At 59.5% G+C, this 12,025-nt stretch overlaps 1 protein-coding gene across 3 annotated transcripts in view; it reads right to left on the reverse strand.

Annotated features, from left to right (window-relative positions):
* The window catches only part of HSPG2 (heparan sulfate proteoglycan 2), a 97,413-nt gene that overhangs the window by 38,853 nt on the left and 46,535 nt on the right, over window positions 1-12,025 (reverse strand). For all 3 annotated transcript variants that reach the window (XM_027605152.1, XM_027605161.1, XM_027605145.1), the window contains 20 exons: window positions 10,307-10,470; window positions 9,684-9,863; window positions 9,391-9,587; window positions 9,135-9,282; window positions 8,292-8,419; window positions 7,738-7,824; window positions 7,588-7,646; window positions 7,341-7,408; window positions 6,299-6,439; window positions 6,008-6,181; window positions 5,659-5,838; window positions 5,419-5,537; window positions 4,654-4,765; window positions 4,362-4,475; window positions 4,155-4,282; window positions 3,726-3,812; window positions 3,211-3,260; window positions 2,788-2,882; window positions 2,338-2,478; window positions 1,760-1,951 (listed from right to left, as the gene is read on the reverse strand). In XM_027605152.1, coding sequence (XP_027460953.1) covers window positions 1,760-1,951; window positions 2,338-2,478; window positions 2,788-2,882; window positions 3,211-3,260; window positions 3,726-3,812; window positions 4,155-4,282; window positions 4,362-4,475; window positions 4,654-4,765; window positions 5,419-5,537; window positions 5,659-5,838; window positions 6,008-6,181; window positions 6,299-6,439; window positions 7,341-7,408; window positions 7,588-7,646; window positions 7,738-7,824; window positions 8,292-8,419; window positions 9,135-9,282; window positions 9,391-9,587; window positions 9,684-9,863; window positions 10,307-10,470 — 2,564 coding nt within the window. The remainder of the gene's footprint in view (window positions 1-1,759; window positions 1,952-2,337; window positions 2,479-2,787; window positions 2,883-3,210; window positions 3,261-3,725; window positions 3,813-4,154; window positions 4,283-4,361; window positions 4,476-4,653; window positions 4,766-5,418; window positions 5,538-5,658; window positions 5,839-6,007; window positions 6,182-6,298; window positions 6,440-7,340; window positions 7,409-7,587; window positions 7,647-7,737; window positions 7,825-8,291; window positions 8,420-9,134; window positions 9,283-9,390; window positions 9,588-9,683; window positions 9,864-10,306; window positions 10,471-12,025) is intronic.

The raw sequence follows: 12,025 nt of genomic DNA on the forward strand, positions 1-12,025 counted from the left end.
CAGGAAGGCCAGGGCCTCAGCTCAAGGCTCTTGCTTGAACTATACTCTCTGGCCTGCATGGGGCCCCAGACACAGCCCGTCCCGGCCAGGCCCTGAGTTACCTGTGATAGCCGCTGGGCCCGGGCCCTGCTCTCTGGGGGCTGCATGGTCCTCCCAGCTGTCACAGCCATCCGCAACTGCTCCTCTAAGAGGGACGTGCGGTTCTGATGGGTGGAGGGCACAGGCCAGCTCAGACCTCCCCGGGCCCCAGCGTCAGAGCCCCGGGGAGCCCCTAGAAAGGCCCACACTGACTGGGGAGGTTGATGCAGACTCCCCTCTCCAGGCTGGCACGTGGGGGTTAACTCCAGGCTCCCGAGGGGACATATGCACACGGAGGGTTAATGGAGGTTGCTGGGGAGGCAGTGCTAGGGTAACCTGGTGGGCAAGGGACAGTCACGTGGTTTAGCATCGAGTTAGCTTCCTTGCCACCACCCTGGCCACAGCCAGCAGGCACCCTCCAGAGCAGATGCGGCGCACACCCTCCTAGCTCTAATTCCTGGCACCGCAGGGCTGGGGCACACCGGTGCCCTGACTGCGGGGCCATCGGGCACTGCCTGGGTTCATGCAGACCCACACTTCCTTGGGGCCTGGGCATTTCCCCATGCGGGACTGACAGCACCCAAAAACACCATGACCGTGTCACATCCATTTCACACCACTCAGATCACTGGCCTACCTGGTGAGCCCGGCGCATCTGTGCAAAATATGCCTCCCTCTGTGGGGTGCAGGGAAACGCCAAGAGAGGGAGTCAGAGAGAGAGATCTGTGAACTGCAGGCCAGGGCAGGAGAGAGGCAGACGGGGAAGCCAGGACGGGAGGAACCAGAGAGGGAGAAGGGACTAGAAGGTCAGCCTTGGGAGGAGGCTAGGATACGTGGGTCTGTCCCAGGAAGAAGCACAGGCAATTACCCTTCTGTGTCCCTGGGACCCTGGGAGAGGGGATACATCTGCTTGAGCACTGACCTCGGCCAGCAGGGGCCTCCTGTGCCCAGACCATCTTTCCCTGGGTGCCACTGGGTTGGCACAGACTGCTCGATGAGCACATTCGGGCCGGCTGCTCTGGAGTCTGCCTCTAGGATCCTGCAGCCCCCACCACCATCACCACAAACCACGGCTCATCTCTGGCCAGTGGAGTATCCAAGATCAGCCTCTGACCTGGCTCTGAATGCAGCATACCACCTTCTGGGTGTCCCCTTCCTTTTCTCACAGGAGAGGGGGCAGGAGTGGTGAATTACCACACGTGCGAGCACTTAGAGCAGCGCCTGGCACAGTGAGAGCTCAAGAAATACAACCTCTCATCAGAATTAGGATCACGCCCAGCGCCGAGCACAGAGGCAACAGCCTCAGTGAGGGAAGGAGGAGGGAGCAAATGCGTGAAATTGAAACTGTGCTGTCTCATTTGTCCCCGGGTCCCCAGGGCCTCGCCCAGGACCTATCGGCCGCACGAAAGCTAATGATCATCGACAGGAGGGCACTTCTTGTGTGCCAGGCATGATCTCTCAAGCTCCCAGCCGCCCTGGAGCTGAGGTTTATCAAAAGGCAATCAGCTGGTCAGTGGCAGAGCTGGGTTTACACCGAGGCCTGTCTGACCCCAAAGGCCACACGCTGAACTACGACGTGGCCGATGCCTGCTCTGAGGTCAACCTGTGACCGGAGCGCCCCCTGGCCGCGGGGCTCAGCGGGGGCCGGCTCAGAACTGGAGGCTGGGGCGGGGGATCACACCTTGTCTCCCTGGTACACCTCCGGCAGCTGCCAGTAGAAGGACTCGTGGCCGAGCTGGGCGAAGTTCCCAAAGGAGAGCTGGGAGCCCTCAGACACGGGTTCCACGCTGAAGCCTCCTGTCAGGCGGCTGTTCCGCTGCGGGTTCACCAGGGCAAAGCCTTGGAAGTCCCCAGGGGCAAAGCGGGTGGAGATCTGGCAGCAGAGAGAGGACGGGGTGTCAGCCTGGGCCCAGGGGGGTGGGGTGGGGGGGCGGGCACTCTGGTGGGGGAGGGGCAGGGGAAGGCATCTGGGTGGGTCATGGGGAGTTGCTGAGAGCGGGGGGCGAGGACAGAAGTAACAGGGGAATGGGGAGGCCAGCGGGGAGAAAAAAGGGGTGCCGGGCTCAGTGCTGACACAAGCGATACTGGAGTCCCAGGGAGGGTATTAGGGTAGGGGCGAGGGTCGCTGGGATCTGTGCTTACAGGGGCCATAACGGGGGCATGGGGATGGGTGTCCTCCTAGGCCGAAGGGACGCCACTGGCCAGCTTCGCGACCGGCCCCAGTGGGGGCTCGGAGAGGGGCGGTGCACGTGCACTTACCAGGCGGCGGGCATAGGACGAGCTGGTGCACTGCTGGGTGACGCCCATGCAGAAGCAGGGCAGGCAGCCGTCAGGGTTGCTGGCGCTCAGGAAGAAGTGGTGGGGCCGGCAGTGACTGCACGTGAGGCCTTCCACCTGGGCCTGGGAGGACGGATGGAAGGGTGGCTGTGGGGGTCTGTGGGAGGCGGGAGCTCTTGCACCTCCGGCAGCCTCCTGGCCACGTCTAGCAGTTCCGGGGGAGCCCCTGCAGCCCCCAGGCCTAGGCCCGGCTCCCGTCAGCTGCTGCCTGATTTCCCACAGGGCCCGGGCAGTGGGGCAGCGATGGGGCCTCTGGGGAAGGGTGGTGGGGGCTCAGTGACAGCCCCAATAAGGGTGCACTGAGAGGGAACGCCAGGGCGACCACCACGGCTGCCATGCAGGGCCCGCTAGAGAGCGGGGGTTTGGACTAACCTTGCAATGGCACTGGCCAGAAGCGTCACACTGGCTGCTGATGCTGCCCTGGGGGTCACAGCCACAGCCGATGGGCTCTGGCAGTTGGCCGTCTCCTGAGGCGGAGGGAAGCCACAGCTGGAACCCCAAACCCGCCTCCAAGCACCCTCACTTCCACCACCCTCCGGGCACCAAACTCACCACCGAGAGAGGGAGTGTCTATTTCTGAACACCTACCCTACATAGGCATTACATCTATTCATAGCAGCCCTCTGAAATGGGTGAGGTTTTTTTTACCACACCCATTTTACAGATTAAAAAGCTGAGGCTCAGAAAGGTTAAAGTCACTTGCTGCAGGCTGAAGGAGAACTAAGGTCTGCCCTGGCTCCACCCCTGGGGGAGACAGGGTAGCCCGACCCCAAAAGCTTTCCCAACCCTACTCACTTCGGCATGGCTGGCCCTGGCTGGGGTTGCCATAGTAACCTGGGGCACACCTAAGGAGAAAGCACTGGATGAAGGGTGGGCAGAACCACAGAATCCTGGCAAGCCTGCTGTGAGCCCAGGACTGTGCTTGGGGGCCCTGTATCAGACTCAGACTGGAACCAGGCCTCACAGTGTGGGAAGGAACCGATCAGCCTAACTCGCCCATTTTACGGATAGGAGGACAGGTGGCAGAAGAGCAGGGATAGGCCCGACGCCACAGAACCGGTGAGCGAGCATGAGCGGGCCTTGCACCCAGGACCTTTAGCAAGAATGAGGGGTTTCCTGGGGAGTCCCTGCCCTCACTGGGGCATGGGGTGCTGGCGGTTGGAGGTGAACTGCAGGCCTAGATGTCTGAGGATTCAGGCTCTCAGGGAGGAGAGCTGAGTGTCTTCCGGGGACCTGCGTAAGGGGAGAGTGGGAGGCTTCTGGGGCAGGTCCTCCTGCACACTCCCCACCTTGCCCGCCACCTGCCTTACCTCTCGCAGTGACGCCCGCTGTGGCCTGGGGAGCACGCATCACAGGTGGGGTGGCCGTCAGTGTCCAGAAAGCAAGTATGGGTAGCCCTGTCGGTGGGGGGCAAAGTTCTAGTTAGAGGGTCAGCAGCCCTTCCTTTAGGTCTGGGGGAGAAGGGAGAGGAAGAGTGGGCAAGCGAGCGATGTTCCAGGCACCGTGCTCAGAGCCCTCATTCAATTCTCACACGAGTGGCCAAGGTGGGGTGTCTTAGTCTCCCCATTTCACAGATGAGGAAGTGGAGGCCCAGAGAGGAAAGTGTATCTTATACAAAGCGACACAGTGAGGGGGCAGCAAGGCCAGGATTTAACCACTGCCTCTCAGAAGGGCCTGGGAAGAAGGGAGTCTGGAAGGGCGCAAGGGATATTTCAGGAAAGGGCAGGTACAGGACGCACTGGCTGCCGGCGGGGGCTCCATAGCATGGGCACGGCTGGCAGTCCTGTGGTGTCCCCCGCTGGGCATCCCCGTAGTATCCGGGCTGGCACTGCTCACACTGAGGGCCCTCTGTGTGGTGTTGGCAGCCCTGGAGGGAGCAGAGGTTGGTGTTGGCAGCCCTGGAGGCCACCGATCCCCAGGTAGGAAGGAAGGAGGGTGAGACTCACCTGGCAGGCACCTGTTTCAGGCTCACAGACCTCGGTATGGCCATGGCAACTGCAACGTTCACAGGTGCCCAGGTACAGTCCACTGGGCATTCGTGTGTAGCCTGTGTCACAGTCCTGGGGGCAAGAAGATTGGGCAGTGGTCGGGCCTTCCTGGGAAGAGCCTGTTCAGGGCAGTGCCCACTGGGTGGTGGGGCTGGGGTGGGCCTGGGGAGGACAGGAGAGCTGAAGGGGGAGGAGGCTGGAAACACCAAGGAGGTTGCTGGTGGACAGGTGGGTGGGGCCTGGGGCTCACCTGGCAGGATGGGCCACGGTACCCGGGTGGGCAGGTGCACTGCTCCACTTCCAGCGCCGGGTCCTGGCCAGTGTCCTCAGGTACAGCCACGTCCATGCTGATACCAGAGACCCTGGGAGTGACAAGACCCACCCCGGATGAGCACACATTCCGTGCCAGGCATCCCTGGAGTTCTGCATGCGATTACGTCACTAATTTTCCCAACAGCCCCGCTGTGGTGTTGGAGCCCCGTCTGGCTCCCCCAGCTCGATGTCCATGCCCCAGCCGCTACGAGGGTCATGGTGAATGGCTTATTCCTGCAACTCTCTCCAGAGAATGAGCCTTCCTTTCCTGGACAGAACATACCACCTGCTCTCCCAGGGTGACCAATGACAGCCTGACCTAGGGTATAGAAGCCCCTCTGCCTCGAAGCAGAATGCTTCTGCAGAGCTCCTTGTGGGGTGAGCCTGAGGCTAGTCTTTATCTGAAACCGCTTCCTTGCCTGGCCACTTCCACTTCCTTCATCCACCTGTCCTCTCTCTCCCTCCCTCCCATGTTCTCACTGTGAATTGTGTGCTCCCCAATCCCCATCTCAGGCTTTGCTCCTAGGGAACCTGACCTCAGCCCAGACCCATGATCTCCATCTTACAGACGGGGAAAGTGATGCACGAAAGACCCCACAGCCTGCTTGTGGGAGAGCTGGTGGTCTGGCCACACTGTACCACACTGCCGAGACTGGAACCACGGCCCCGAGCCCCTGTGTCCTCCTGCCCTGGCTCCAGACACCTGCTCTCAGCTGGCCGCTGGCTGAAGGACGCCTGGATCAGGAGGGTGTCGATGCCCGCCAGTGCCATTAGCAGGTGCTCTCGTGTGGCCGGCTGCCCATCAGGCCGTTGCCATGCTTGCTGCCAAAAAGAGGACATGTGTGCCTCCAAGCCCCGACATCCCAGGCTACTGACGCCCCTGGGTGAGAGAGGCAGGGGCCCGCCCCACGCCCCACACCAGGCTGCAGGCAGTGCGGCTCACCTCCCGGAAAGGCACTGTGAAGGTGCTGGGCTGGCCGGGGCTGGGCTCCTGGGAAGTGTGATGCTCCAAGACAATGCCATTGCCCTGCAGGACAACCAGGGGCTGCCCGTGCAGGGGCGTGGAGCCGGGCTGGGGCCTCTGGGTCACCGTGAAACGCAGCTCTCCTCCGTACGAGGTCACCTGGGACACAGGGTGGACTGGTGCTCAGTGGAGGCCCGGCCACTGCTCCGGCCACGCCTTCCCCCCTTTGCTCCGAAGGCACCCTGACACTCTTGTTTCTGAGCCTCTGCCTGCCTGTGCCGTCCCTGCCGCCCAGGACTCCTTTTCTCTTCCCAGCCCCTCTGCCCACCTTGTCCCCGCGAAAGCGTGAGGGGAGGCTCCAGAAGTAGGGTCCGGCCAGGAGGCTGTGGAAGGAGGAGACCAGCTCCCCGGGCGCAGGTGAGGAGATGCCCTCACTGGTGGTGTGGGTGCCCGCGGCGTTGGTCAGGCTGAATTGTCCCGGCTCCTCAGAAGCCCCATGTACCTGGGAGGGGGAGAGGAGGCTGGCATGGGGGCTGGGGGCTGGGCCTGGCACACGGTCGGCCCTGGGCTCAGCACCCGCCCCGGCGCCTGCTGTCTCCCCGCCCCCCCATGCAGGTACCTGGGCACGGCTCCAGGACGAGCTGGTGCACTGGCGGCTGACACCCATGCAGAAGCACTTGAGGCAGCCGTCAGGGTTGCGGGCGTTCAGGTGGAAAGAGCCGGCCACACACTCGTTGCACAGACGCCCCACCACGTTGTTCTGCAGGCACAGAGCTGGAAGCTGCAGGACGGCCCATGGGAGGGGCTGCCTGGAGCTTCCAGCTTCATCTGCCCACCCTCTAGATGGGGACCCAAGGCGGGGAAAGCCACGGGAAGAGCACCTGTAAGCAGGGCTCCCACCATGTGAACAGTGATTCCCGATTAAGGGGAGCTTCAGCAACCAATCTTTTCCCCCTTTTCACTTTGGCTGGTAGGGGGCTCACAAACATGCATAGATTTGAAATACAGCCATTTGGTTAAAAGTTACTGCTACTCTTTATGTAGAGTGTTTTATGCACTGTGCTGGTTTCTGTTCGACCACCAGCTCATTTAATTCTCCTGAGTACCGAGAAATATGTGATACCTCCATGCTCCACATGAGAACGTGGAGGCTCAGGGATGGGAAATGATTTACACCAGGCCCCTCGGCTTGCTAATCCACTCTGGGATTTAAGATCAGGGCGCTTAACTCCAAAATTTGCCCAGTTCTTTTTTCCACTGACACTCGAGTCTTCCACTCTTAATGCAAATGATGGAGGCTCCTGTGAGCCTCCGTTGCTCGTCTGTAAATTGGGGATGCTAATACCCGTAAGATCACATCAGCGTGAGGATGTGAAAGCGAAGACAGAATACAGATACAGCAGTCAGTCACACGAAGAATGACTGGCAAGGGATCTGGGACTTCAGCCCAAGTTACCTGACTCCCCAACTGAGGCTCCTTCCCGATGCCAGACCACCTCTCAAGAGGGGAAGGAGGACTAGCCAGCCAGGCTCAGCAGCCTCTAGCTAAGCTGTCACCCACCAGCCAAGGAGCTATGGAGAAGGTTGAGTCTCCTTCCTCCCTCTCCCAGCTGCATGCCCGCCAGAGGCCCCTGGGGTGGGGGAGGGGACGGCACACGTACCCTACAGCGACAGACCTCCCCAGAAGTCCCCATGCTGCCTCGCTCGTCACAGCGCACAATCTCCTGGTCTGGAAGCACAAAGTGGGTGTTGGCAAGGCAGGCGGGAATGGGATAGAGCCAGTCTGGCCAGACCGGCGGCAGAATGGGATGGTTCCCCGAGGATCATGGGGTTAGGGCAGGGCTCCAGGACTGGGGCCCCGGTGGGCAGCCCGGGGAGGTGCCAGGGGCTGGCGGCTGTGACACTCACTGGTGGACCTGCACTTCCCGCCGGGCTGGATGGGGTTGCCCTCATATCCCGGGGCACAGCTGGGGGAGAGAGGGAGGGTCGTCAGCGGCGCTTCCGTGTCCCCACCCAGCACAGCTCTTTCCGCCCCGGTCCCCACCGGCTCTCCCTTACCTCTCACAGCGACGGCCTGTGTAGCCTGGGGCACATGCATCGCATGTGGCTTGGCCATCCGTGTCCAGGAAGCAGGTGTCCGAGAATCTGTGGGTATCAAGTGGCAGGAGAGGGGCAGGGCTGCAGTGATGCACCAGGCCGGGGCTTACACTCCCACCCTGGGAAGTGACTGTTGCCCACGTGGCGAAGTATGTCGTGAGGCATGATGCCGTCTCTTTCCCCACCTATCCTTTTTTTATTTTTAAGTCATCTCTACACCCAACGTGGGGCTCGAACTTACAGCCCTGAGATCAAGAGTCGCATGCTTTGCTGACTGAGCCCCTGCCCACCTATTCTTGATCTGCAGCCTCATAGCAACACTAGGAAGACAGATGGGTCCATTAGATGGGGAAGGAAGCTGAGGCTCAGAGAAGTCAAGGGGCACAGAACAATTTAGTGACCAGGTTAGGATTTGAACCCGGGTCTGCCACCTCCCGGCCCAGAGTCTGCCCCTAGCCTGCTGTACTGCCCTCTCCCCACCCAGCATTGCTGCCCCACCCCGAAACGGCTCTGACCTGCGGGAGGCGTCAATGTACGGGCAAGGGCAGGGCCGGCAGGCAGTGGCCGTGGCCTTGGTGGCATCCCCAAAGAAGCCAGCCTTGCATTTGTTGCACTGTGGCCCCTCTGTGTTGTGCTGGCAATTCTGGGAGGAAGGGGATGGAGCGGTTCAGGTCCTACAGAGCAGGCCTCCGCCCCCAGTGTAGGGCCACACTGCATTCTGAGCGTGGCCCTTTGCGGCTGGCCCAGCCTCCTCTATCATGCTGGAGTTACTCCACAGCTCTGCAGACAGGGGAGCATCCAGCCGCATCCTGATGGGGAATTCAGCACCTCACATGGGCAGCCTGTTCCACAGAAGGTTCTAAATGCCTGCTTTATACTGACCTAAACCCGCCTGCCTCTTCTAACCTGTACCCACTGGCCATTTCAGCCCTCTGGAATCTGTTTCTTCTTACTCTATGCAGCTCTTGAGGAATTTGAAGATGGTAGCTTTCCCCGCTTGAGCCTTGTCTTCGGTCAGCTCCATAATCCCAGCCCCCTCCACTATTCCTTAGAAGTACATATGATTTCCAGGCTTCTTCCCCTTAGGGCTGCCTTGCTAAGGACCATCCTTAACACAGTACTCTCCAGGACTGTTCTGACCAGGGTGGAAGAGAGAAGGACCTTCACCTCCCTTATCTGGATGTTATATCTCTGTTAATGCATCCAGAGATCATGACAGTTTATCTAGCAGCCACGACAGTCATTCTAGAGGCTCATGCTAAGCTTGTGGGCACAAAGAAGCTTCAGCCTGGGCCTCCCAACCCTGTCTGTGCCCCCTGCCCCTAGCCAGTGTTCAAATGCCAACTGGCACTACTCACCAGGCAGTGGCCATACACAGGGTCACAAGAGCTGGCGTGCCCATTACAGTTGCAGCCAGAGCAGGTGCCCAGGTAGGGCCCGCCCGGCACCCGGGTGAAATGGGCATCACAGCTCTCGCAGGATAAGCCGGAATAGCCAATGGGGCATCTGTGGGGGCAGGACGAAGACAGTGGTTACAGGAACCGTGAGGCCCTGCTGTTTCTCCCCTGTCCTTGCCACGGACTCTGTGGTTCTGAGCCCTGCCAGGTCAGGCACCTGCACTCCTCCACGCTGTGGGCCTGGCCGTGGCTGGTGGCGTGGGTGACAGTGGTGTCCATGGCAATGTCACTCAGTCCCACACTGGCCATCTTGGCGTTGTACACCGTTTGGATGAGCACGGCCTCCAGGCTCTGCAGCACCTGCAGCATCTCAGCCCGCTGCACCGGCCGGCCAGACTCGTGGACCCAGTGCTCCTGGATACGAACGAAGGTGTGTGGAGGCATCACACGTTAGCACCTGCCCAGCCTGTAGCCCCTTCCCCCAGCCCTGAGAGCTCAGGCACCGTCTACCTCGGAGAACTGAACCTGCCGCTGGTTCAGAGTGCCAGGCTGGGTGGGCACGTGCCCTCGGGAGAGGAGGCGATATCCGGCGCCCACGAGGACCACATCCGGCCGCTGCACTGGCTCCAGCATGCCCCGGGCCAGCTCGTAGCGCACCTTGTAGCGCAAGGAGCCACCGTAGGAGTCCACCTGGCCGAGACAGGGCAGATTGGGGCAGGGAAGCCAGGGGCATGACCTGATGCCTGCTCTGTGTTCACTTGGCCCTTCCTCCTTCCCTCTGTGTGCCTGGGGCTCACTGTATGCCCGGCACAGAGCTGGGCACAGGGAAGCGGAGATGGGTGGGACTTGGCTCTGCCTTGGTGGTACTCGGTCTGATATGGGGGGTAGAATAAAAGTTGCCCAGGGAGGCCAGAGAAGGAGCACCGACCTCATCTCAGGTGTGGGGGGAATGGTTGAGGAGCCCCTTTCTAAAGGCTGAGTCAGCATTCCTTCCAACCTGAGCACGGTGGCCAGACGCCCTACCCTGAACAAATAAGCCAGTGTCCACCTTTCCTCCAGAGCAGAGTCTGGGCATGGGAGGGGGGCTTGGCCTTTTTCCCCTTCCCCATCCAGAGCAGCAGGTGGTCCCTCACCTTATTGCCCAGGAACTGCTCAGGCAGAGTCCAGAAAGAGTCATGCACCAGGAAGCGTCGGGACAGGTCGACCAGCTGGAACTCCTGCAGAGCAGGGTCGATCTGTAGCTGGGTGGAGGAGAGGGGTGGCATGCCGGGCTGCGCGGGCATTGTCACGTTCACGCCTGCGGGCAGCAAGAGGGAGGGGTGAGGGCCGCAGAGCATGCCTGCCGGAGATACCCGCCTCGAAAGGCGGCTGTCCAGAAAGATGGGAAAGTGCTGGGAGAAATGTGACTTAAAGAGAACTTTAGTGTCTTTCCCCAAGTCAAAAAAGAAAAACAAAAAGCAGTTTTTTTTTTTCTTCCCTACGGTTTTGGAGCAGAATTTCCCAAAACATGCTCTGGGGAAAGTCAATGATGCAGAATGGTGGCTGAGAACCATTTGGGAACCACAGGGTCAATAAAAGGTCAAGGGGATTCTTTGTAGCAGGACTTCTCAGAGCCTTTTTTTTTTTTTAATTTTTTTTTAAAGATATTTATTTATTTGAGAGAGAGAGAATGAGAGATAGAGAGCATGAGAGGGAAGAGGGTCAGAGGGAGAAGCAGACTCCCCGCTGAGCAGGGAGCCCGATGCGGGACTCGATCCCGGGACTCCAGGATCATGACCTGAGCGAAAGGCAGTCGCTTAACCAACTGAGCCACCCAGGCGCCCCTCTCAGAGCCTTTTGTTTGAGGACAGCTCCCCAGACTGTCAGGGTCGGAACGGCCCTCAGGGGGCAGTAGAGAGCTACCCAGGGTTGACGAACAGATGCCAAGTCCTGGTTCTACCACCCTCCAGATGTGTGAGTCTGAAGAAAGGCCTCAGTTTCCTTATCTGTAAAATGGAAGTAATACTGGCTTGCTTCAGAAGGTTATTAGGAAGATAAAATGAGCAAATTGATAGGAAATGCTTAAAACAGAGTATGGCACAAAGGAAGTGCTCAAAACCAGCTGTTTATGGTTGCTACCATTATGATGAGTTGGCTAGCCCGACTGCGCCGCCCCCCTACAACACACACACACACACACACACGGAGAAATTCTCTCTACAGCATGCTTCCAGATCTCTAGGGCAGCACTAACCATCCAAGAGAATATCTGTAAGGATGGACATGTCCTATACTTGTATCCTCCAATATGGTAGCCACTAGCCATATGTGGCCACGGGGCGCTCAAAACGTGGCTGAGAAAGTGAATTAAATATTTTTTTTAAGATTTATTAATTTATTTGAGAGAGAGAGAGGGAAAGCCCGTGTGCACGGTGGGGAGGGGCAGAGGGAGAGAGAGAGAGAGAGAATATAAGCAGACTCCCTGCTGGGCATGGAGTCCGACTTGGGGCTCCATCTCACAACCCCGAGATCATGACCTGAGCCAAAACTAAGAGGCGGACACTTCACCGACTGAGCCACCCAGGCAGGCCAGTGAGTTGATCAATTTTAATGTTAATAGCCACATGCTAGTGGCTACCACAATGAACAGCTCTAAGGCGTGGGAGGCTCATTACCTCCAAAGGCAGTCCCTCCCAACCCTGGACACGTTTGACTCTTAGAAATTCCTTCCTTGTGCTATGACTACATCTGTGTGTGCGCCCCGTTCCTCATAAACGTAAGCCCTGTAACCATGGAGGAGTCCACACCTTCACCCGCAGGATGACCATACAGAACCCCGAAGACCAGGCCACGCTCCCCCATGCCTGCCTTCC

This window comes from Zalophus californianus, chromosome 4, assembly GCF_009762305.2.
Source record: "Zalophus californianus isolate mZalCal1 chromosome 4, mZalCal1.pri.v2, whole genome shotgun sequence".
Classification (NCBI taxonomy): Eukaryota; Metazoa; Chordata; class Mammalia; order Carnivora; family Otariidae; genus Zalophus; species Zalophus californianus.